General features: G+C 40.0%; 1 protein-coding gene and 1 pseudogene across 5 annotated transcripts in view; both read left to right on the top strand.

Moving 5' to 3' along the window:
• LOC125883744 (zinc finger protein 239-like) overlaps positions 1-25,685 on the top strand; it is a 128,580-nt gene that overhangs the window by 6,553 nt on the left and 96,342 nt on the right. For 3 of the 5 annotated variants that reach the window (XM_049568257.1, XM_049568256.1, XM_049568255.1), the window contains exon 2: positions 18,625-19,823. In XM_049568257.1, the coding sequence (XP_049424214.1) occupies positions 18,625-19,823 (1,199 nt within the window). Of the gene's footprint in view, positions 1-1,599; positions 4,398-12,372; positions 12,489-18,624; positions 19,824-25,685 lie in introns of those variants that run through there. The other 2 variants (XM_049568268.1, XM_049568265.1) reach the window with 2 other exon arrangements.
• LOC125883756 (zinc finger protein 501-like) overlaps positions 1-25,685 on the top strand; it is a 93,280-nt pseudogene that overhangs the window by 45,533 nt on the left and 22,062 nt on the right.

The following is a 25,685-nucleotide window of genomic DNA, read 5'->3' as shown; positions in this document are numbered from 1 at the left end:
CTGGGGACCGCGGGGCCGTCGGAGCGGGAAGCCGCAGAGACGCCATCAGCCGCAGGTGTAGGACTAACTAACGTTACCCTAGATGTGGAGCCACCTGAGCCCGAGGGCGAAGCACCAGTAGCCGCAGGCGGAGAGGGGCCAGCAGCTTTTCCAGAGCCAGGCGTTGCACAACCACCAGCAGCCGTGTGCAGAGAGCTAGTGGCGGGGCTAGCATGTTGGCTAGCTTGAGCTATGTTAACCGGGCGAAGATCTGGGTTGTCTGCTAGCGCCTCTAAGTGACTGGAGAGGCTCGGGAGGAGGAGAGGCAGTCGCATCCTAGAATCTCTTTCTGTCGCGGATCACAACTTCAGCCCAGGATGTCTGGAGGCTGGGTGTGGAGGAGGAAGGCCGCGGACCGGTGGAGGTATCCCATGGGATGGTGTCCTGGAGGGCCACTTTGAGGGAGACAATGTGCATGGACTGTTGGTGAGCCAGTTCCAGGCAGCAGGTCAGCATGGCCTGTTTATCTTGCAGTTCCTGAGAGTCAGCAGATGTCTTCCTTAAGGTCTGTAATCTGTTTATTTGCTTTTGTGAGCATTATGTTGTCACAGGCCATGGATGTAGCACGGTGGCTAGCTTGAGCTAAGCTATGGATGTAACACGTTGGCTAGGTGGTGCTGGTAGTCAAGGCGTGGGTAAATGCAGAAATGGGACAATGGCCAGTAACGTTAGAGCCAGCAGAGTTGTGATAAGGAGGCAGGGGTGTATAGGTGCCACTGGAGGGAGAATAGCTTCTTGGAACAGCAACGTGTCAGGTGTGGAGAGCAAGCTGCCGTGCTGCTATGCTATATCTCGTTGTTCTTTGAATCTTCAGCCTTCAACCTGCAAAGCATGTCAGGAAAAACTCCCTAAAAAACCCTTGTATTTTAAAAGAAAGTGTATAACTTTCACCTGAGGGTCAGAAAGGCTGATTTAATATTCCACAGCTCTGACCGAACCAAATCAAACTGACTTCATTTGACACATTTTAATCAGTATTAAATGTAATGTTAATGTTAAGACAGAGGATGATGATGATGATGAAGCCCAGTGTTACTGTGTAATTCTCTGTATAAACTACACTGCAGAGTGGAGTCTCTACTAACAGACAAACACTGACAGCTGATGAACATCAACATCAGCAGCTCTGCCTTACATCTGCTGGATCACATGTTTATATCGTATCGTATCGTATAAAAGTAACTGATAAATATTTAAAGAAAATGAGAAAAGACTTTGGTGTGTCGGTTAGCCTGTACAGTCATGGGGGAGACATGAGCACAAGTCAAGAATCTCAGGTCCAACCCAAAACCACTAGACCACTAAATTATGGAGAGAAGTATCAGTGAGAGTCGCATTGATAAGTAGTATTGGTATCAATTCCTATCAAAAAGTCAAAACCTAAAATAAAAACTATTCTGTAAGTTATTTATCCTAACATTTGTTGGTGGTAATGCATTAGTCAGACATTGTGGGTTATGTTTGGCAGACATGCTTTAAATGTTATTTATAGTTTTAGTTGGCTTGCTGCACCGTGACAACTCATGAACTCTTTTTCTCTGTGTCTGTTTGTTGCTATAGGAACAGAGAGGAAGAGAGGAACTTATACGTCACCATCATGACAAATCCTTCACAACATCTGGATCTTTAAAAATTCATCAAAGAGTTCAAACTGGAGAGAAACCATACAGCTGTGACCAATGTGAGAAAACATTTTTGCGCTGCAGTGCCCTCAAAGCCCATCAACGCATTCACATTGAAGGGGAACTGTCCAGTTTTTTCCAAAGTGGGAAGGATTTCACAGAGTCAGGGAGCTCAAAAAAACAAGACATTGACACAGCAGAGAAACTGTTTAGCTGTGATCAATGTGAGAAAGCTTTCACCACTCTACGTAACTTAAAAAGTCACCACCGTGTTCACACTGCAGAGAAGTCGCATTGCTGTGACCAATGTGGGAAAACTTTTTTGCAACGCACATCCCTTGAAATTCACCAAAGAATTCACACAGGAGAGAAACCGTACAGCTGTGATCAATGTGGCAAAGCTTTCACACAGTCAGCTCACTTGAAAGCCCATCAACGTAGTCACACTGGAGAGAAACCATACAGGTGCGACCAATGTGGGAAAAAGTTTTCCCAAATAAGAACCTTAATATCTCATAAACATATTCACACCGGGGAGAAACCATACAGGTGTGATCAGTGTGGCAAAGCCTTTGCACAGTCAGGGGCCTTAAAATGCCACCAACGTATTCACACGGGAGAGAAACCGTACAGCTGTGATCAATGTGGCAAAGCCTTTGCACTGTCATGGACCTTAAAATTCCACCAACGCATTCACACAGGAGAGAAACCATACAGCTGTGATCAATGTGGCAAAGCCTTTTCAAAGCCATGGACCTTTAAAAGCCACCAACGTATTCACACAGGAGAGAAGCCATACTGGTGTGACCAGTGTGGAAGATTATTTGCCTGGTGCAGTACTTTGAGAACCCACCAATGCCGGCATGCAGGAGAGAACCCGTACAGCTGTGACTAGTGTGAGAAAGCTTGTATCGAACGGTATAATCTAGAAATCCACCAACAAATTCACACCAGAGAGAACCCATCCTGATGTGACCAATGTTGGTAGTGACATTAAAGCCCACAAATGTGTTTACCCTGCATTGTTTTGGACATTTTCAGGGACAGGCAAACATCTTCCTACTGCTTCCTCCCCATGCCCTGATAGATGTGTTGATATCTTACTTTTGTCTTTGATTATTTTTATCTGTCTTTTATTTCAACTGTAACCCTATGTTGGACCACCAGATTCCTCCCTGTAGGACTCCCATGTGTGAAAGCTGACCACAAACTTTTCAAAATCAATCATGCAACTGTCCGGGGCAATGTTGCAGCTCACAGTGCACCCGACCCTGAAGCGTATCTCTGCGACTGGTGAGCCCACAAGATGGTGACTCCATGTTGATCTTTGGGACTGTGCCCCACGAGCACCATGAGTCAAGTCCATGTAGATATATATAGGCTGATTGACCAAATAAGCATTTGAAAACTGATACTGATGCCTCTTACCATGGCTGTGATCAAAGTATTTGCATCAGCCTGAGACCTCTATCACAGACAGGCTCTGCAGTCTCAGACGCTGACTCAACATGCTGAATGAAATGTTTAGTGACTTGACTGATTTTTGGTCCCGTGTGCAGCTTCCCTCTCTAGCCTGCCTCCAGAAGTGGGCTCTGTTTGTGTTGTCATGGCGAGGTGCTCCAGGTTTGACCTGTCAGGGTCTGTGACTCACTGTTAGTCTGGCCCCTCACCTTGGACCACTTTGCCTCTCAAGACCCAACCAGGAGCAACGGCTGGGACACCACAGCTCCCAGTATGACAGGGACGTGAAAACCCCTCCACAATGTTCAGGTTTCCAGCTCAGACGGTTTGCTCCTGTTGATGACATCAGGACACCAAAGTCTTCTGAGCTCTGAGCATCATCAACAAGTTAAATACCAGATTAATATGATGTATGTTATCATGTGTAACATATTTGATGTCTTATCCAGTGTCTTGCATGTGTCTTGTGTTTGTCCACATGTAGAAGACAGCTGAGTTTTTCTTGCTGAGCTCCACCTGTATAAAGACGGAGGCTCAGCAGGGCGGAGCTCTTCTTCTTTTTGACTCTTGTTGGAGGTACAGAGACAGAAGTTGAGTTGAAGCCTGTTTGTTTGTGTGTGGAGGATTGTAATGTCCATATCATCAGATGAGTTCAGCCTTTAATAAAAATAGTTTGTAGACTCTGCAGTGGGATTAAAGTTCCTGGTGTTGGTCTTTGCTCCTGTCACAGTCTCACTACTAAAGCTCAGACGCTCCTCAGGATCAGCTCCACAGTTTTACTCTCACTCCGTGATGGTGAGTTGAGTTGGAGTTGTTATTAAAGTGATGCTGCCTCATTAAACCAGGCGAGGTCCTTGAACACAGTCTCCATCAGACTCTGTGAAAATCTACAGCACATCCACTCTGTAGTTTATTCAGCCTGTCACTGTTGTGGACGGGGCCGCGGCAAAACAGATTTTGGCCATTTGAAAAACTCAGTATCAGTGTAAGTGTACGCTATGTTTGAATATTTGCTCAGCTTTACCTCACACACTCACTAAATGAGGCAGCAACGCTGTGCTCTGCTACATAAAATGAGTCTGGTGACTTTGATTTAACAGCTTCAGATATCCATCGGAAAAGACTGTCTGACTGCAAGGTAAAGATTCAAGGTTAAAGATAAAATTTATCGTTCCACAAAGTAGGAAATTGATCTAAATTTATAATGTTTGTAACGCGAGGATTTTCTCCCTGCAAGTTCTTGTAAATAAAAATTGTGATTTGGTCTATAGCGTGTTCATTCTTTGGTTTCACTGTAACGCCTGTTTACATCCTGTTGGGTCAGCAAATGTGATTGTTGCTGTTGAACTTGTTTCCTGTCAGGGTCTCTGCTGTAATAATCGGAGCTGTTTTTAATGTTGGACACAAAGAGACGCTCTGACTCGTCATCTCAAACTGTTTCCATCTGTCAGTGTTTGTTGAGCTGTTGTGATCGGCCTCCTCAGCATTAACATTTATTATTTACACTAATGTAAAGCAGTGTGTTGCCATGACAACAACACCATCACTCAGTTTCTCATTATGAAGTTCTTTGTCAACTTCAGACTAGTGTTTTCATTATTATTTTCTGCTGCCATAGCAACAGTCATTGGCTGCAGCGAAACCTGGCTAAATGAAGGATCTTATATGGCCTTAATCTTGATGGATATAAATTATACAATAAAAATAGATCTGGTAGATCAGGAGGAGTCTGTTTGTATGCAGCCTCTGAACTCTCAGTTAGCATTGGTGATGAATTCATTATTGCTGATGGTTCTCTTTTCATAGAGATAGACGTAAAAAGTAGTAAAAACATTATAGTTGAGTAATTTACAGGCCACCAGACTCTGATATTGACATCTTCAAAATTCATTTAGAAAAACTCTCATATCGTATAAACAAAAGAAATAGAACATGTTTCATTCTCTGGGACTTTAACATAGACCTCGTTAAGGATGATACTATGACAAATGACTTTATTAATATTTTACATTCCTTTTCATTTTTTCCTACAATCAGTACATTCACTAGAGTTACAGAGTCTAGCAGGACAATGATCGACAATATCCTCACAAAGTCTCACAAAACTCGTATGGATTCTGGTATAATATTCTCAGACCTAACAGATCATTATCCTATTGTTTTATTCACTGATCTTGTTAAGAACGTTGATGATTCCCCCACCAAAACTAAAGTTAAAGGGAAATTTCGGTTTATTTCAACCTGTCTCCTATCATCCTAAATTTGGTTCAAGTGACTAGTGACATACAGATAATAGTTAGTATGTTAGCCTTTAGCCTAGATACAGCCGTAGCTTCAGACCTGTTAAAACGTAAGTGAACGGGCATCCCTTCAAGTGCAAAGTTAGTCCACTAAACAAGATTTTTTTTCCACAAAGACCGCCTCATATTGTTAGGATAAATGTCAGAGAACATATATAACATATATATAGCGCTTTGGAAAGCAGAGCTAGATGGTAAACAAACATGGCAGCACACCGGTAAGGCAAGACAACACGTTTACATGTCGTTTTCTATATGTTCTCTGACATTTATCCTAACGACATGAGGCGGTCTTTGTGGGAAAAAAAGCTTGTTTAGTGGACTAACTTTGCACTTGAAGGTTGCCCGTTCACTTACGTTTTAACAGGTCTGACGCTACGGCCGTATCTAGGCTAACAGCTAAAATGCTAACTATTATCTGTATGTCACTAGTCACTCGAACCAAATTTAGGATGATAGGAGACGGGTTGAAATAAACCGAAATTTCCCTTTAAGGTTTTAAATGAAAAGTCTTTACAAAAACTATGTGCAAACATGTGAACTAAAGCATGGGATTCTGTCTATAATTGTAATGACCCGAATACTGCATATAATGTACTAATTAATGAAATCACCGATTCTATAGATTGTACTATACCTGAAAGACTCATAAAGCAAAGTGCCATTAAACAGAAATCCTGGCTTACAAAGGGTATTTTAAAATCTATCAATAAAAAGAATAAATCATACAAACAATTTGTTATAAACCCTAGTGATGCAAATAAAGAAGCATATATAAAATATAGAAATAAGCTCACACAAGTAATTCGCATGAGTAAGCAAAGGTACTATACTGAACACATTTAAGTTTATTGGGGTGACCAAAAGAAATCCTGGCAGGTACTAAATGAAATCCTTTGTCGTAAGCATAAAAATACTATTCTCCCTGAAACTAAAATCAAGGGAAACTTCAAAAATGCTGAAAATATCACTGGAAATGCCACCAACAATGATGAACTCGCCAATAAATTTAATGATCATTTTGTTTCTATTGGAAAAAACCTCTCTCAAAAGATTAATCAACCACACAATGCCACATTTAGACAATACCTCAAGGGCAACTATTTGAACTCTCTTTTCCTTAGGCCAACTGATAGAGACAAAGTGTTGAAAATTGTTATGAAAATGAAGAGCTTGCACACAGCTGCTGTAAATAACATTTGTAGTAAAATTCTTAAAGCTATTCTAAGTGAAATTTTGGACCCTCTGGTCTACTCTATCAATCTCTCCTTACTCTGTGGAGATGTGCCTGATATGACAAAAACTGCAAGAATCGTACCAGTGTTTAAGTCGGGGGATAAAAATGACTTACATAATTATAGGCCCATATCTATTTTACCTGTCTTCTCCAAGGTACTGGAGAGAGTTGTCTATAGTAGACTGAGTGACTTTTTAAAAAAATTTAAAATCCTATCTCCACAACAGTATAGCTTTAGGAAAGAGAGCTCCACCTCTATAGCGATTCTGAATCTCTTGGAAAAAATGTATGATTGTATTGATAAAGACGAGTTAGGCATTGGAGTTTTCCTTGATTTGTCAAAGGCTTTTGACACGATTGATTTTGAAATTCTTTTAAATAAGCTTCAATATTATGGTGTCAGAGGTAATGCACTCAGCTGGTTTCGTAGCTACATGTTTGGGAGAAAACAATATGTCTCTATGTCAAATCACAAATCTGAACGTAGTTCTACACAAAGTTCTGTTCGCAGATGATACTAATTTATTTTTATCACACAAGAACATAAATGATCTGCAAAAGAATCTCAATGATGAATTGATCAAGGTTGATACATGGTTAAATTGCAATAAATTATCTCTAAATATAAACAAGACAAACTTAATAATTTTCAAACAGAAATCGGAGCAACCTTGAACTTATTGATATTAAAATAAATGACGGTCCTATTGAGAGAGTGATGTCCACTAGATTCCTGGGAGTTCATATGGACGAGTTCGTAAATTTCAGGGGCCATATTGATGTATTAACTAAGAAACTATCAAAATGTGTTGGGTTATTTTTCAAGTTGAGGCATTTCTTACCTGGTGAAGCACTTGTAACATTATATCGGTCATTATCTGAACCTCATCTTAATTATTGCAATATTATTTGGAGCAATACATTTCCCAGCCACCTAGGGAAATTGATAATTCTGCAGAAGAAAATCATTCGTGCCATGTCTTGGTCTAAATTTGATGCTCCTTTTGACCCGCTCTTTCATCGTTATGACCTTCTGAAAATTACTGAACTTAATACTTTTCATAATGCTTGTACTATGTTTTGTGTTGTTAATAAGCTCAACGAAAGACTTTGTGACCTGATTCCAATTTCCTTTCCTCCGCATTCATATCAGACTAGGAAGAAGCATTTTATTAGGGGAAAAAAAGGAAAACTCAAATGTACCAGCCTCAGTATTGTTTGTAAAGGTCCACAGGTATGGAACAATCTTGATAAAGACTTGCAAATGTCCCCATCTATACTTGTTTTTAAAAATAGACTAAGGAGGCATCTGTTGTTGAAATACTCTGGATTATGTTTTATTGTTACATGTATTTATTTTGTGCCTGGGCCCCTCTTAAAAAGCTTTTTAAGCTTCCTAGGGTGTCCCATTTCACATAAGATAACTACAAAATGAGGATGTTGTACATGGTTTTAACTGATGTGTGAATAAAGAAATGAAATGAAATGACTGCTGCGCGTTGGTATGAAAGGACATAAAATGGCAGATAAGGGAGCAGAGAAGACCACAAAAAAATAACTGTATTGATACAACACTTAGCTCCAGAGAAAAAAACAGCAGAAATCAGGAGTGTGATTAAACAGAGACTGAAGAAAAGGTGGGGAAGCACTGGGAGGAAGAGAGGAAAGGACGGTGGTTTAGAATTGGCTTGATTTCTTTAACAAACATGGGATGAAGGCTATGAGCAATGAAAGAAGAAATTACCCCCCAAAAATAGCAAGAATGAGAAAAAGAGAAAATTAAAACAAGAAAATTTGTTAAGAAAAAACAAAACAAGGAAATGAGCTGGAAGGAGTGCTTATAAAAAAATATTAAATTAAATTAAGAATTATCATAATTCTGTAACACAATTTTAAAATGTAAGAATAATGATAATTATAATTATAGTTTTCCCATGCTTTTTAAAAAATAAATTTCTATATTAATTAATTAATGTATTTATTTATTTGCAATATTTGGACATTTTTGTGATGTCACTCCAGGTTTTAAAGGGTTGACAGAATTCAAAGGTGATTCAGAGAAATGAGATGTACAACAAGGAGAGAAGAAATAATAATGTCAAGACCTGGATTTACTGTTCAAAATATGCAAACATAATACAGAGATGTGATCGCTGTGGGTAAGAAGAGACAGTACAGCCTGTTATGTACTGTCAGAAACATGAAGATGAAAGAAGGCGACTGATTCAAAACCTGAAAATATATTTTACAGAAGAACTCAGGGAATTAATCTGATTACTATTTATTATCTGAAACAAATTATTATGATTGAGAAGACATGAGCTTTTTGTTGTTGATTTTTTTTTCCAAATTTATTTATTATTATAAACTGGATTATTAGACATTTCAGTCCACACTCCGCACCAGTAGGTGGCGGTAATGCCACATGACGTTGTTTGCCAACCACCAATAAACCTCAAAGAAGAATCAGCAGGAAAAGGGAGAAGAAGAAGAAGAAGAAGAAGAAACTAGAGATCAGGAGCAGGACATCAGAGCAAAGAGCATAGATACCAAGAGACGAAGCCCAATAGAACGCCTCATAGCAACAGACTCGCCAAGTGTTTCGTCCTACCGCCGCCATTTTGGACTGTCAGCAGACCGCAGCAGACCCGCTTGCATACAAAAACACACAGACAAACTGAAGTATAAATCAATTATACTTAATTAATTATGCTTACAGTGCTACTCACCTCGTGATAGCTTGGTCACAGCTACTTTTTCACGTTTTTGTAAAGCAAAATATAGACTTTAAAAAAACAAAACGAAGAAAAACGGCCTAGATGGCATCTCTGCATATTACATCCACTTATGAGAAGATTAACTTAATTACTCCTTCAAAATCACCCCATAAGCCAATCTGCCAAAATAATTAATAAATATTAAAAAAAAAAAAAAATCAGTATTTTAACTAGAAACACATTAATGGCGACGTCACATAGTCAGGAATAAAGATTTATTTACAGTTTGTACAGTAAGGGGACAGTAATAATAATAATAATAATAATCATAATATATAAGCTATTTTAATATGATATATTCTAATGCTAAAGCAGTAATCAGTTCTGATATAAATGGTCCAAGAGGCCATATATAGGCCTATATACAGTACAGGCCAAAAGTTTGGACACACCTTCTCATTCAATGTGTTTTCTTTATTTTCATGACTATTTACATTGTAGATTCTCACTGAAGGCATCAAAACTATGAATGAACACATGTGGAGTTATGTGCTTAACAAAAAAAGGTGAAATAACTGAAAACATGTTTTATATTCTAGTTTCTTCAAAATAGCCACCCTTTGCTCTGATTACTGCTTTGCACACTCTTGGCATTCTCTCCATGAGCTTCAAGAGGTAGTCACCTGAAATGGTTTTCCAACAGTCTTGAAGGAGTTCCCAGAGGTGTTTAGCACTTGTTGGCCCCTTTGCCTTCACTCTGCGGTCCAGCTCACCCCAAACCATCTCCATTGGGTTCAGGTCCGGTGACTGTGGAGGCCAGGTCATCTGCCGCAGCACTCCATCACTCTCCTTCTTGGTCAAATAGCCCTTACACAGCCTGGAGGTGTGTTTGGGGTCATTGTCCTGTTGAAAAATAAATGATCGTCAACTAAACGCAAACCGGATGGGATGGCATGTCGCTGCAGGATGCTGTGGTAGCCATGCTGGTTCAGTGTGCCTTCAATTTTGAATAAATCCCCAACAGTGTCACCAGCAAAACACCCCCACACCATCACACCTCCTCCTCCATGCTTCACAGTGGGAACCAGGCATGTGGAATCCATCCGTTCACCTTTTCTCGTCTCACAAAGACACGGCGGTTGGAACCAAAGATCTCAAATTTGGACTCATCAGACCAAAGCACAGATTTCCACTGGTCTAATGTCCATTCCTTGTGTTTCTTGGCCCAAACAAATCTCTTCTGCTTGTTGCCTCTCCTTAGCAGTGGTTTCCTAGCAGCTATTTGACCATGAAGGCCTGATTCGCGCAGTCTCCTCTTAACAGTTGTTCTAGAGATGGGTCTGCTGCTAGAACTCTGTGTGGCATTCATCTGGTCTCTGATCTGAGCTGCTGTTAACTTGCGATTTCTGAGGCTGGTGACTCGGATGAACTTATCCTCAGAAGCAGAGGTGACTCTTGGTCTTCCTTTCCTGGGTCGGTCCTCATGTGTGCCAGTTTCGTTGTAGCGCTTGATGGTTTTTGCGACTCCACTAGGGGACACATCTAAAGTTTTTGCACTTTTCCTGACCTTCATTTCTTAAAGTAATGATGGCCACTGGTTTTTCTTTAGTTAGCTGATTGGTTCTTGCCATAATATGAATTTTAACAGTTGTCCAATAGGGCTGTCGGCTGTGTATTAACCTGACTTCTGCACAACACAACTGATGGTCCCAACCCCATTGATAAAGCAAGAAATTCCACTAATTAACCTGATAAGGCACACCTGTGAAGTGGAAACCATTTCAGGTGACTACCTCTTGAAGCTCATGGAGAGAATGCCAAGAGTGTGCAAAGCAGTAATCAGAGCAAAGGGTGGCTATTTTGAAGAAACTAGAATATAAAACATGTTTTCAGTTATTTCACCTTATTTTGTTAAGTACATAACTCCACATGTGTTCATTCATAGTTTTGATGCCTTCAGTGAGAATCTACAATGTAAATAGTCATGAAAATAAAGAAAACGCATTGAATGAGAAGGTGTGTCCAAACTTTTGGCCTGTACTGTATACATATATCTTCCCACGAAAACTGGCCTATTAAATTGATATTAAAACACTTTAAAACGTACACCTCTGTCGGGATCCTTCGGGAAACGGTGGAAGGCCAGGTGCGGGTTGCTCCACTGATAGTTGTTGCAGTTAATTGCACTACACTGTTTTCTTTTACTTTTTTCTCCTCTCTCCTTGACATCCTGCATGTTATCTGGGCGCAACAGTCCAAGCTCAACAGTCCAAAATGGCGTTAGCGCCCCTAGTGGCTGTTGGCAGAAATTCAACGGAGCTTCGCCTCTTGGTATCCATGCTCTTTGATCAGAGTCCACGAGAGAGGAGGAGCAGTGATAACCTAGCAAAAAGGGCTCTGGAAAAGAACATAATAATCACAATACCTTATGGAAAAGGAGAGGGTAAAAAAAATGATAAGGGTGATAGGCAAGGAAATTTGGCAGAAAAGATGGGAAGATGATCATAAAGGAAGAAAATATCACAACATACAAAAATCAGTTATAACAAAAATCTTTAAAGAAGGGAACAGAAGAGAAGAAATCATGATGAGGCTTCGAGTTGGTCATACTGGTCTGAATGACACAATGAATTTAATTGGGAAAAAGAATACTGACAAGCGTGAGAGATGTGGTGTGAAGGAAAATGTGGAACATATTTTAATACACTGTCTAAAGTATGCTTCAGAGAGAGAGAGGCTGCAGAGGAAAGTCAGAGCAGCGCAGCAGGACTGGAGTATGGCTGGGATTCTAGGAACTGAAGGGGAAAGAGAAAAGATCCAAGTTGTAAGGAAAGCATTATTCAGCTATCTGAAAGAGACCCAGTTGATGGGTAGAATCTAGAGGTGGGGATATGACGCTACACACTCTTGTACAGTAGGTGGCGGTATGCACCTGAACGTTGCTTGCTCCGCCATTAAACGAAAAAAGAAGAAAGAAGAAGAAGAAGATTAGGAGCAGGAGGAGCAGTAGAGGAGCGGAATGGAGGAGGACAAGCAGAACCCGGAGCACCGGAGCAACAAGGTCCGGAGAAGACAAGCAGCAGGCTCGTCCTCTGATAGCAGCGATGTTGAGGTGAGTGTTGATGACGTCATGGATAAAAAGGGCTTGACAGCAGCCACACTAAAGACACGAGGAAGAGTCTCGAGGCTCCGTGGATCATCCGCTCATTCTCTGGCTCCACATCACATCTGGAGAAAGGAAATGTAACAAAGCAAAAAGGTTTTTATGTCTCCGTGTTTCCTGTTTTCATCTTTAACTCACTCAGAGTAAAGAAACACTTGAGACGGTCTGTGTTGCAGGGTATTTTCCCGCGCAGTGCGTCGCGTGTTCTCGCGAGAGCTCGCAGAAGAAACAATAGGCTCGTTGGAGATTTCAAGAAAATGAACAGCAGCAAGGATGAAATGAAAATGTAAGAGACTTAAACATGACTTCATACAGGTCTTTAAGGGACTGATTATTTTTAGATCATATCTTAATGGACGATAAATAATTCTTCAGTTCATTTTTAAAGCAAAATATGGAGGCTTTACAGTTTTCCGTTTGCAATGGTGTATATCATATTTACCCATGATAAAAAATAAATGCTCAATAGTTTCAGGTTCTCTTGAACAAAATACACATAAGGATTTACTTGAAAATGAAATCTTTGTGGTAAAGTTTCAGCAGCTGGATAAACATTGTTTACAATTCTAAAGTGAATGTCTTTTACTTTTGATGAAATTGGCCATTTAAGATAATGGAAACATTTATTAATTAAAATGTTCCCATTATGGATTATTCTTACTTTTGAAAATCAGAAAACAATTTGCATTTCAAAACATTAGCAATGACTTTGTTATTACATTTCTTAGCACCAACATACACTTCATCAATCTTTATTTCAGGCAACTTAATAACCACATGCGAATATGTAAGAGTGCTTTGTGTCATGTGTTTGAAAGGAAGTGGAATGGCTTTACAAATTGGACTGAACTCTCTGACGGAGCATTTTAAATGAAACTTCTCTACAAATGAATCACATTGAATAAAATGGCCATGTTCATCCATCAAGTCAACAACATATAACACTTTTTTCTCATACCATTCTTTTTTTAAACAAGGTTTTCTTACTAATTGTAATGGTTCTATTATTCCACAAGGTGGAGCCATGTGGTGTGAAATTATGGGTCTATATCATTTTCCAGTAATGCAGTACCTGTTCATGGAAATCTGACAACTTAATAGGCAGTTTTGAAATCTCCAAATCACATTTCAACTATGTTGAAGTCTCCACCCATTATCACTTGATCTGAAGTGTAGGTTATTTTCCAATCATTCACAAGTTTACCTAGTTCTGCAAACATGTCCCTGTCCGCAGCTATGTAACATTTGTCATTTATCTCTACTACTACCATTAACCAATGACGTTATGTATCTGTTTGATTGTCAATTATCATGCCTGGAAACCTGTTAAATAATACCATTACTCCAGCTGAATAAGAAGTTCCATGTGCAAAAAAAGCAGAATCGCCCCACTGACCTTTCCAAAACTTTTCGTCAGTCATAACAGAATGAGTCTCTTGTAAGAAAACCCATTTTGATTTTTGTTCCTTGCAAAATAAAAAGATTGCTTTTCACTTAACACTGTTTTTAACCCCCGAACATTCAAAGATCAAAAAGAAATAGACATAATCTATAATGTAACTGTTTTCAATATGTCTTTAACTTGCTTCTAATGCAGGAATGAAATATGTTGCCCTTAGAACATAACCATAGCAACTTATTGGGCTTTAAATTTTGTCTTATGAAGTATTATCAGTTTAAATTCTCATCAAATATACTTGTAATGAAACCATGTATATTTTGACAAAGTGCTTGAATATTACCTTGCTGAAAATATCAGTTATGGGTCAATTCTGTGTCCCTCAATGAGTGCGTAGCCTTCTTTGAGAAAGGCTCTTTTCCCATTTCTTCTGGCTTCTTGCACCTTGGGCCACACCTTAGCCGGGGCTTCACGATCCTCCTTTGAAAAGTCCTCCTTGAACTGAATGTTCGTCTCTTTGCAGACTCTCGCCTCTCTTGATTTTTTCCATATCTCATCTTGAATAGTTGGCATTGTGAACTGTATGATTATTGGTCTGGGCATTTTGTTGGTGGTGGCGTCATTCTTCTTTCCCAAGCGATGTACTGTGTCCACTGATACATAGGGCCGTAACGGTACATGTATTTATGTCGTACCGTTCGGTACGCGACTTTCGGTTTAGCACGACCCTGTACTGAATTATTGGGTGCAGGATATTATTTTATTTTATTTTGTTTTATTTTAATTCCGTTTTTGCAATCCAAACCATTTAAAATATCTAGTTCCCCGACGAACATAATTGAGTGACGGACCGAGTCCGACCGTAAATCTCCGTTTTCACTTTGTGCAGCGCATTCTTGCATTTTGACAACATGGCAAGTGTGTCTGACGAACCTGAAGACCCACCCGAAAACCTTAAGTCCTCCGTTTGGGAACACTTTGGATTCAGGGTAAAATACGAAGATGGAAATAAACAAGTTGACAAGACAAAAGCAGTGTGCCGCCACTGCAGAACAGCAGTCGGGTATGTACTTGGAAACATGTCTAACATGCTAACACATCTAAAGCGACGCCACCCGAGTTTGAACATTAACCGGCACGACTAGAAAAAGCAATCTGGTGCAAACTACGATATCGTCGTCGTTTAAAAAGAGAGCGTTTCCCTGACCATCACGCTAAAGAAATAACCAACGCCACTGGAGTTGAGTAAAATTGTTTAAGCTGCACTTTAGATATAAGCATGTTTTGCTTGCTGCACTTTAACAAAGTGGGAAAGCTAAGTAAGTTCCTAGTAAAACTGAATCTGAACAGGCTTTAAAGCTGACCAGCTGCACTATACTTTTTATTTTAATTGAGTAAAACTGTTAAAGCAGAAATGTATATTTATATTTTTCATTCAAAAAATGTGTTAAAAAAACAGCAGGATTTTACTTTTCACTTTTATATTTCTATTTTCATTCAAACAATGTGAAAAAGCAGGATTTTATATATATTTGTTTCATTCAGAAATTGTGTAAAAACAATTAACTGCTGTGGTGGTATGTTTTAATAAGGTTACCAATAAGTAAAAGATATTTAATAGTTGTCTATTTTTTTCATTACTGTACCGAACAAAAACGAACCGTGACTTGTGTACCGAGGTACGTACCGAACCGAGATTTTTGTGTACCGTTACATCCCTACTGTCTCACGTAGTTTATCCACTGACAGTGGAATCACCCGGGTAAGGATTCCAATCACCACCTCTCCTGTGTTTTCTTCTTCTTTTTCAGGAAGACCTATTAGCCTGAGGTCCCATCTTCTTTTGTATCTGGCATGCTCCAAACACGCCTGTCTCAAGGAGATGTTTTCCTTTTTCAGGCACATTATTTCTTCTTTCATTTTACCGATCTCATCTTTATTTACTTTTATGGCTTGAGTATTGGCTTCCATCCGAAATTTAAAGACTTTGAGTCGTTCATCTTGATCATCAGATCTCGTAATTAGGGCTTGGATCGCATCGAAGATCATCTGGCTGCTTGTTTGGGTCCTTTTTTCTTGCTTTTTTGGGATTGGGACTGGGTAATGGTTAGAGGTGCACCGGTACAGGCAGCCCACGGTGCGGTCCGTACCTCAGTTTTTGGGCAACGGTTTTGGTTCTGTTTCGGTACGTGTTTTATGCGTAAAGAGAATAATTTCCCCCCCAAGATTATGTCTTTATTTTGCTTGTCAGCAAAAACTGCATTTTGTTGTAAACAAATTCCAGTATCACTTGACATGCTGCTGTGTTGCCTAATCAAGTGATGGAATTTGTTTTTATGTGACAACGCCTGAACGCAACACAGGCTCCGCTCCACAGACTGTGTATTTAGTAGGGGTTCTGGCCGGGCTCGGTTATAACTGTCGGTCAGGAAAATGCGGCCCAAGCCGCACTCTTATGTGCTTGTCTCTGTCTGTGCGCACGTGTCTGTGATACAGAGAGCAGAGGAGGATGGTAAACACGCGACCATGTAGACACAGAGACCGTGCGGGGCGGACCGAATGGTTCAATATTTTATATCCCTAGTAATCTTGTGTGCTTGTGCAGACTTTTAGCAAAATCTTCCTCCATCGTGTCGATGTCTTCATCATCACATGCCTCCTTGAGAGCTAACAGGTTGTAGTCGTGGTCTGGAAGTCCGGTACCCACTCAGCTAGCAGCCTGGTTAGCATTAGCCATCTTGTTCACATTCGGAGGAGCAATTAAGGCATTTATCTCAACAGGACCAAACTTTGTGATTTGGTGTAAATATCTACACATTGGTAGGTCATCAGTAGTGGCTGCAGCCGGTAGGGACAGCTAACAGCAGCAGCAAAACTCACATCAGGACGTCATCTGTTAAAAGTCTCCCGTTGTTGGATACAACATGAAACTACTCCAGTTAGCTTAATCATGTTGTAACTGAGACATCCACTGGAAAAAATATTTTTTTCACGGACCGTTTGAGTTACTGAGTTATTAGAGACACCACTAATGGCTAACAGCTAACTACGTCCCTACGTCGCCCTGGTCAAAATGGTCGCAGAACGATTATGTCACATCCAGAGCACAGTAACTTTACAGGAACCTTCCTCCTACTCCGGTCTCTCAGTGGAGACACGGCGGTTGAGAGGGCCGAGCGAGAGGACGTTCCTGTAGTAGTGCCCCCCAAATAGTACCAGGAACTTCTTCAGTGGAAACGGGCCTAATGTACACCTGAGGGTCAGAAAGGCTCATTTTAATATTCCACAGCTCTGACCGAACCAAATCAAACTGACTTCATTTGACACATTTTAATCAGTATTAAATGTAACGTTAACGTTAAGACAGAGGAGGAGGATGATGATGATGATGATGATGATGAAGCCCAGTGTTACTGTGTAATTCTCTGTATAAACTACACTGCAGAGTGGAGTCTCTACTAACAGACAAACACTGACAGCTGATGAACATCAACATCAGCAGCTCCGCCTTACATCTTCTGGATCACATGTTTATATCGTCACGCCAGGCGCCGTCTCAACATCCCATCATACACCAGCCTACAGCTACTGTTGATTCACCTCACACATTAACACTCAGCTCAGACACGCACACACAGTCAGAGAGGTAACGACACAAATAATGTCTAACTGTAGCACCACATGGCGAACGGTTATTAATACGTTCAACGACAGAGGCGAGCCTTTTAAAAGCTCGGTGTTGGATGTTAGCCGCTGCTGCTAATTAGCTCGTACTAACACTCTGGAGATGGTCCTTCAGCGCTGTGTCTTTTCAACTTATCTTGCATTGAAACATGCATTATGACAACTTAATAAGGTTTATGTATGTTTTTAAATGAAGTGGAGGAGCCTACAAGTGTTTTGTTTAGTTTGTCTCTAGGGATGGGAATTGATAGGATTTTATTGATATTAATGCCATTATCGATTCTGCTTATCGATCCGATTCTTTATTGATTCCCTTATCGATTCCTCCTGTGAATTAATGATATCACCTCCTGTTGTTTGTAACCCAAGACATCTGCTTTCATAACGTTTTATTATGAACCTTAAAGCCATGGTCTAGTTTAGAAAGACGAGGCAGGTATATAAATCGATATATCAGTTCGGTTAGATATTTGGCTTTAAATCAAACCGGTTGGAAAATTTTCAAACTGGACTGGCACAAGCTTATGTAGCGCCACCCACTGTGTCGGGTTTGTAGATGCTGCCCTTGTTAAGTCAGTGAAAGCAGTCTGGTCTGATTTATGACAAATGGTTTATGTGGGTTATGAAAAGTAACTGATAAATATTTAAAGAAAATGAGAAAAGACTTTGGTGTGGCGGTTAGCCTGTACAGTCATGGGGGAGACATGAGCACAAGTCAAGAATCTCAGGTCCAACCCAAAACCACTAAACCACTAAATTATGGAGAGAAGTATCAGTGAGAGTCGCATTGATAAGTAGTATTGGTATCAATTCCTATCAAAAAGCCAAAACCTAAATAAAAACTATTCTGTAAGTTATTTATCATAACATTTGTTGGTGGTAATGCATTAGTCAGACATTGTGGGTTATGTTTGGCAGACATGCTTTAAATGTTATTTATGGTTTTAGTTGGCTCGCTGCACCGTGACAACTCAGTAACTCTTTTTCTGTTTGTTGCTATAGGAACAGAGAGGAAGAGAGGAACTCATACGTCACCACCGTGACAAATCCTTCACAACATCTGGATCGTTAAAAATTCATCAAAGAGTTCAAACTGGAGAGAAACCATACAGCTGTGACCAATGTGAGAAAACATTTTTGCGCTGCAGTGCCCTCAAAGCCCATCAACGCATTCACATTGAAGGGGAACTGTCCAGTTTTTTCCAAAGTGGGAAGGATTTCACAGAGTCAGGGACCTCAAGAAAACAAGACACTGACACAGCAGAGAAACTGTTTAGCTGTGATCAATGTGAGAAAGCTTTCACCACTCTACGTAGCTTAAAAAGTCACCACTGTGTTCATACTGCAGAAACGCTGCACTGCTGTGACCAATGTGGGAAAACTTTTTCGCAACACACATCCCTTAAAACTCACCAAAGAATTCACACAGGAAAGAAACTGTACAGCTGTGATCAATGTGGCAAAGCTTTCACATGCCCAAGTAAGTTGAAAGACCATCAGCGCAGTCACACAGGAGAGAAACCTTACATGTGCGAGCAATGTGGGAAAAAGTTTTCCCAAATCAGAACCCTAATATCTCATAAACATATTCACACTGGTGAGAAACCATACAGGTGTGATCAATGTGGCAAAGCCTTTGCACGGTCAGGGGCCTTAAAACGCCACCAACGTATTCACACAGGAGAGAAACCGTACAGCTGTGATCAATGTGACAAAGCCTTTGCACAGTTAGAGACCTTAAAACGCCACCAACGTATTCACACAGGAGAGAAACCGTACAGCTGTGATCAATGTAGCAAAGCTTTCAAATGGTTAAGTAACTTGAAAGCCCATCAACGCAGTCACACAGGAGAGAACCCATACAGGTGCAACCAATGTGGGAAAAAGTTTTCCCAAATAGGAACCTTAATATCTCATAAACGTATTCACACAGGAGAGAAACAATACAGGTGTGGTCTATGTGGCAAAGCTTTCACATGCTCACGTAGCTTGAAAACCCATCAACTCAGTCACACGGGCGAGAAACCGTACAGCTGTAATCAATGTGGCAAAGCTTTCACACAATCACGTAACTTGAAAGCCCACCAACGCAGTCACACAGGAGAGAAACCGTACAGGTGTGATCAGTGTGGCAAAGCTTTCACACAGTCACGTGACTTGAAAACCCATCAACGCAGTCACACAGGAGAGAAACCATACAGGTGCGATCAATGTGGGAAAAAGTTTTCCCAAATAGGAACCTTAATTTCTCATAAACATATTCACACAGGGGAGAAACCATACAGCTGTGACCAATGTGGCAAAGCCTTTGCGCAGTCAGGGGTCTTAAAAAGCCACCAACGTATTCACACAAGAGAGAAACCGTACAGCTGTGATCTGTGTGGTAAAGCATTTGCACAGTCAGGATCCTTAAAACGCCACCAACGTATTCACACAGGAGAGAAACCCTACAGCTGTGATCAATGTGGCAAAGCCTTTGCACTGTCAGGAGCCTTAAAATGCCACCAACGTATTCACACAGGAGAGAAGCCGTACTGGTGTGACCAATGTGGAAGATTATTTGCCCGGTGCAGTCAATTGAGAACCCACCAATGCCGGCATGCAGGAGAGAACCCGTACAGCTGTGACTAGTGTGAGAAAGCTTTTATCGAACGGTATTACCTGGAAATCCACCAACGTGTTCACACCAGAGAGAACCCGTCCTGATGTGACCAATGTTGGTAGTGACATTAAAGCCCACAAATGTGTTTATCCTGCATTGTTTTGGACATTTTCAGGGCCAGGCAAAAATCTTCCTACTGCTTCCTCCCCATTCCTTGATAGCTGTGTTGATATCTTACTTTTGTCTTTGATTATTTTTATCTGTTTTTTATTTCAACTGTAACCCTATGTTGGACCACCAGATTCCTCCCTGTACGACTCCCATGTGTGAGAGCTGACCACAAACTTTTCAAAATCAATCATGCAACTGTCCGGGGCAATGTTGCGGCTCACAATGCACCCGACCCTGAAGCGTATCTCTGCGACCTCCCACAGGATGGTGACTCCATGTTGATCTTTGGGACTGTGCCCCACCGAGCCCCATGAGTCAAGTCCATGTAGATATATACAGGCTGATTGACCAAATAAGCATTTGAAAACTGATACTGATGCCTCTTACCATGGCTGTGATCAAAGTATTTGCATCAGCCTGAGACCTCTATCACAGACAGGCTCTGCAGTCTCAGACGCTGACTCAACATGCTGAATGAAATGTTTAGTGACTTGACTGATTTTTGGTCCCGTGTGCAGCTTCCCTCTCTAGCCTGCCTCCAGAAGGGGGCTCTGTTTGTGTTGTCATGGCGAGGTGCTCCAGGTCTGGTCCATCAGGGTCTGTTAACTCACTGTTAGTCTGGCCCCTCCCCTTGGACCACTTTGCGTCTCAAGACCCGACCAGGAGCAACGGCTGGGACACCACAGCTCCCAGTATGACAGGGACATGAAAACTCCTCCACAATGTTCAGGTTTCCAGCTCAGACTGTTTGCTCCTGTTGATGACATCAGGACACCAAAGTCTTCTGAGCTCTGAGCATCATCAACAAGTTAAATACCAGATTAATATGATGTATGTTATCATGTGTAACATATTTGATGTCTTATCCAGTGTCTTGCATGTGCCCTGTGTTTGTCCACATGTAGAAGACAGCTGAGTTTTTCTTGCTGAGCTCCACCTGTATAAAGACGGAGGCTCAGCAGGGCGCAGCTCTTCTTCTTTTTGACTCTTGTTGGAGGTACAGAGACAGAAGTTGAGTTGAAGCCTGTTTGTTTGTGTGTGGAGGATTGTAATGTCCATATCATCAGATGAGTTCAGCCTTTAATAAAAATAGTTTGTAGACTCTGCAGTGGGATTAAAGTTCCTGGTGTTGGTCTTTGCTCCTGTCACAGTCTCACTACTAAAGCTCAGACGCTCCTCAGGATCAGCTCCACAGTTTCACTGACACTTCTTGGTGCTGAATTCAGGAGTGCAAACACCTTGCTTTTTTCAGCAGATGTGTTTTTGTCACATCAGTTTAGCTGACTTGTGTGAACTCTCTAGATTCTGAGAGGCTTTTTTGGGGGTGGTTGACAGATCATTGTCGTCTCTCTGGACCGTGGCTGACACGGCAGCAAACACATGAAAGTTTGTCTCGTTGGCTCAGACAGAAACAGAGGTTAAGGTTTTATCTGGTTTTCTGACAACTTCAACAAATATAATGTGGAAGAGATGATTATGTGTGGATACGATAAAAAGAAGCAAATTAAAAAAACAAAAAAAAAAAACCCCGACTACACCAGACCATATGATGATAAAATTAATAATTTATAGTCGATAAAATAAAAAGTAGGAATACGCCATATTGGATTTATCGCCAATATCCAACATGCCAATATAAAACAGTTTATTTGGCCAATACCAATATCCATATATCCACTTTTTCCCCACTTATTTTAGGGGATCATCAGGTCTCTTCTGTAGTGGAATAAACTTCATATTAAGCATGTATGCTCTTATCATGATGGCCCACCAGCAGATGGAGACACAACATACAATACTTTAATGTAATATTCAGGCATCATGCTATGTGGATTAGAGACTACCAAGGTTAAAATAATTATGATCCAGGCAGGTTCGTGGAGAGACGAATACCCTTTATCAACACTTTTCTCTGTTATCCCTTGTCTCTTTTCCCTGTTTATTTAGCTTAGCTATCAGTCAATATGCAGAGTCTATCCAATAGCTACTTTTACATTTTAAAAAATGTTTTCATCTTTGTCACCATGGATAATGTTTAGCTTTAAGCAAGATCAGGCCAGTTTGTACATAATTGCTAGCAGTTAATGTTATTCTTACTTCCTTGTTCTTGAGTTTTTTTCTCCCTTTGTATATTATGAGTGTGATCACTTCAGCCACTCATCCACAATTTGAAGGGCATGCCATAATTATATGATGTAACTTCTATGTTGTGATATGCTTTGTTTTAGTCTGTGTGCATATTACATTTTTCACATGGGCTTTTACATATACCACACATTCAGTGTTTTGTGATGAAATAGATTGTGACTTCTTAAGAAAGGGACCATTGAGCTGCTGGTTTAGTGCTGGGTCAGACATCAGTGTTTAACAATGTTATCGAAGCTACAGGGAACAGAATAACAAACATATTTATAAAAAAGAAACATCAGTATGGGATTTAGAAAGAGTAATTTGGCAAGTCTCACCAATCCTTTCTGAAAGGTAGCTTCTGTCCTAAAAACACTTTTATCAATGAATTCCACCTAGGAGTTCGATGCTCTAAAACTGACTTTTTCTCAGTTATGGGATGAGCACCTCTTTGTTAGGAAAAACTGTTCTTTTTGTATAAGGTAGTGCAATGGCAGATTAAAAGTCTTAACCTTGGATCAAAGATGTCTTGAAAACTTATATACACTATAAGAGAAGGTCTCAAGTTGTCTAAAATATCCAAGAAGTAAATGCAATTTTTTCCCCCCCAGGCAACCACACAACCAACATACCTGGTAAAGTTTATAGTATAGGTCGTTATTGATCTGATTTTGTGAGTCGTGTTACATCATCTGAAAATTGCACTACAACAATTGAACAGTAAAAATGGTTCAACAATAGGATGAATTCACAAAATACTCTTTTGCATCAACGGAAACCACTACACAATGGACACTCAATTTATCATGTGGACCTTTTAGTCTTTATTTCCAAATGAATAAATCACAGAAAAAAGCAACAACAAAATATTTAAAAACACCACTTGGTCTACTTTTATACTTACCAAATGATACACATACAGGATTTAAATTACTTTACAGGACTTGGTAGATTTCACAACAACATCTACACTTTGGATTAATTCAGGATTACAACAATTCAATTCATGTGCACATGAATATGTGCGAATATGAGATTCCTTTTTTACTCATTACTCAAAAAATGTTAAAGAAATTGCATTGTGAAAACTGTAATATGTTGGCATTACAGCTATGTCAACATTCTGCACAGATTTCATATAAATATGATCAATCAGAGTGCCATCCTCAGTAGTAACATTTAAAACATGTTGCCTGTAACCATATTTACTCATCATATTCAGAATTGATGATGAAGTCAAAATATTATCATTGAAATCTCCCATTATGATTTTACCACCATCTTCCATCTCCAAATCATTGATAAGACATGTCAAATTCCTCTTGAACAGAGGACAGATACAATTTGCATCAATTAATTGATCATCAGCAATCAGATCTTTAATGTGCGCTTTCAAACTTTGGATGTTATGTAGAACCAGTTTAAAAGACTGTTGTATTGGTGCAGAATCATGTTTCACTTCAATGAACTGTGGCATTTTGCTCCTTGAATTTTTTCAACACAATAAATTGCAGATTCTTTGAAATCTTGAATAATTAATCCTTCAATGGCCCGTACTCTGCTTAAAGCAACATAAGCTTGTCCAGGTGCAAATATTTTCTTTAGAGAAACAACTGCATTGTCCACTGTTAAACCTTGCATTTTATGCACAGTACAACTGTAGGACAAACGAAGGGGAAATTGTCTTCTTTTGCCCCCATGGTTATTGACTTGATCTTCTTCTGGCATTATAGGTGTTGCGTTTTGTGGGATACAGGACATGCAAATTACTTTTGATTTTTGCTTTTGTCCAATTTTTGGGTTATCAAAAATAATATAAATCACTTCAGGAGAGCATTCATCAAGATGACAGTCAATGTAATCAACAGTTCCAAAGGCTCCATTTGTCAAACCATCTGACACGCAGATATTCTTAACCAATATGACACGAGCACCTATGCCCAAAGAAAAAGATTTCTTCAAACAGGTGTTGAATACATTTGAGTGGTGGCGTATTTTCTTTTCCAATCTTCCTGTTTTAGTATTTCTTTCAAAATCTTGAGCTTGAATCTCCATTATGTCATCACAGGTTTTACTAAGCATTTCTGCATTGAATCTGTCAACTTCTTTATTTGTTGCAAAAGTATGAATGGCATTTTTTTTCTTCTCCTGTTTCACATTGTTTCAACATTTGGACATCAGTTTCCAGCAATGGTTCACCCTTCTTTTGCCTCCTTATTCTGTTCAGCAATTCAGCAAATGATGCATCTTTTTGTCTGACAATTTCTTGAAGTTCAATCATCGTAAAATTATCTGCCCACAAGTCAACCACATGCGATGGAACATAAAAGTGGACGGTTTCTGCAAGGAGGGAGCTGATAGAAATCACCTACAGCAATGATAGATACCTTTCCAAATGGTGAATATTCTCCTGTTTGATTTATTTGTCTGAGACGTCCATGAATGTAAGACAGAAGTTTATGGTCAACCATTGAAATTTCATCCATGATCAGTATTTTTACGTTACGTAGTTTTGTTCTCAGTGTGTTGATTTGCTCTTCACCAAGCGGTTGATAAGGTAGCTTACTATGAGTACTGATATGAAATGTGTTGTGAATTGTTGTAGCTCCAGTGTTATAAGCTGCTACACCTGTTGGGGCTGTTAGAAGAACAGTAACATCATCTGGATTCTCTGTCGTCTGTTGCAAAATCCTTGAGCACTCATATTGTATTGTTTTTACAAAATTACTTTTTCCAGTTCCTGCAGAGCCTGTTATGAAAACATAGAACGGATCAGGATCATCACCATTCTTTTTAGCCACACACCACTGTCTTATTTGGTAGAAGGCCTTCCGTTGCAAGTCATTCAATGATCGTAAGAGATTTAGTGCATCCTCTCTTGGTATCTCACATCTGCTCTTTTCAGTAACAGCTGCCACATTAGAATTTGTCATTAGATCAGGAATCATCTCCAAATTTCCCTCTTCATCCAAGTCTTGCTTTTGGTTTGGTAGGATCTCTTGGCATTCCAAACGGTTGAGCTCAGATTCAGGACATATCTGTGCCCAGACATCTTCCAACTCCCCACATTTTTCAATCATCTCTTTAAGCTCATCCATTTTATCAGATTCTTTTTCAAAAAGACATCTATTTTCATCAACTATAGACTGGACTGAATGATCAT

Source organism: Epinephelus fuscoguttatus, linkage group LG23 (assembly GCF_011397635.1).
Source record: "Epinephelus fuscoguttatus linkage group LG23, E.fuscoguttatus.final_Chr_v1".
In the NCBI taxonomy this organism is placed as follows: domain Eukaryota; kingdom Metazoa; phylum Chordata; class Actinopteri; order Perciformes; family Serranidae; genus Epinephelus; species Epinephelus fuscoguttatus.
The sequence above is the reverse complement of the archived record's forward strand: the minus strand, read 5'-3'. Positions and strand labels throughout refer to the sequence as shown.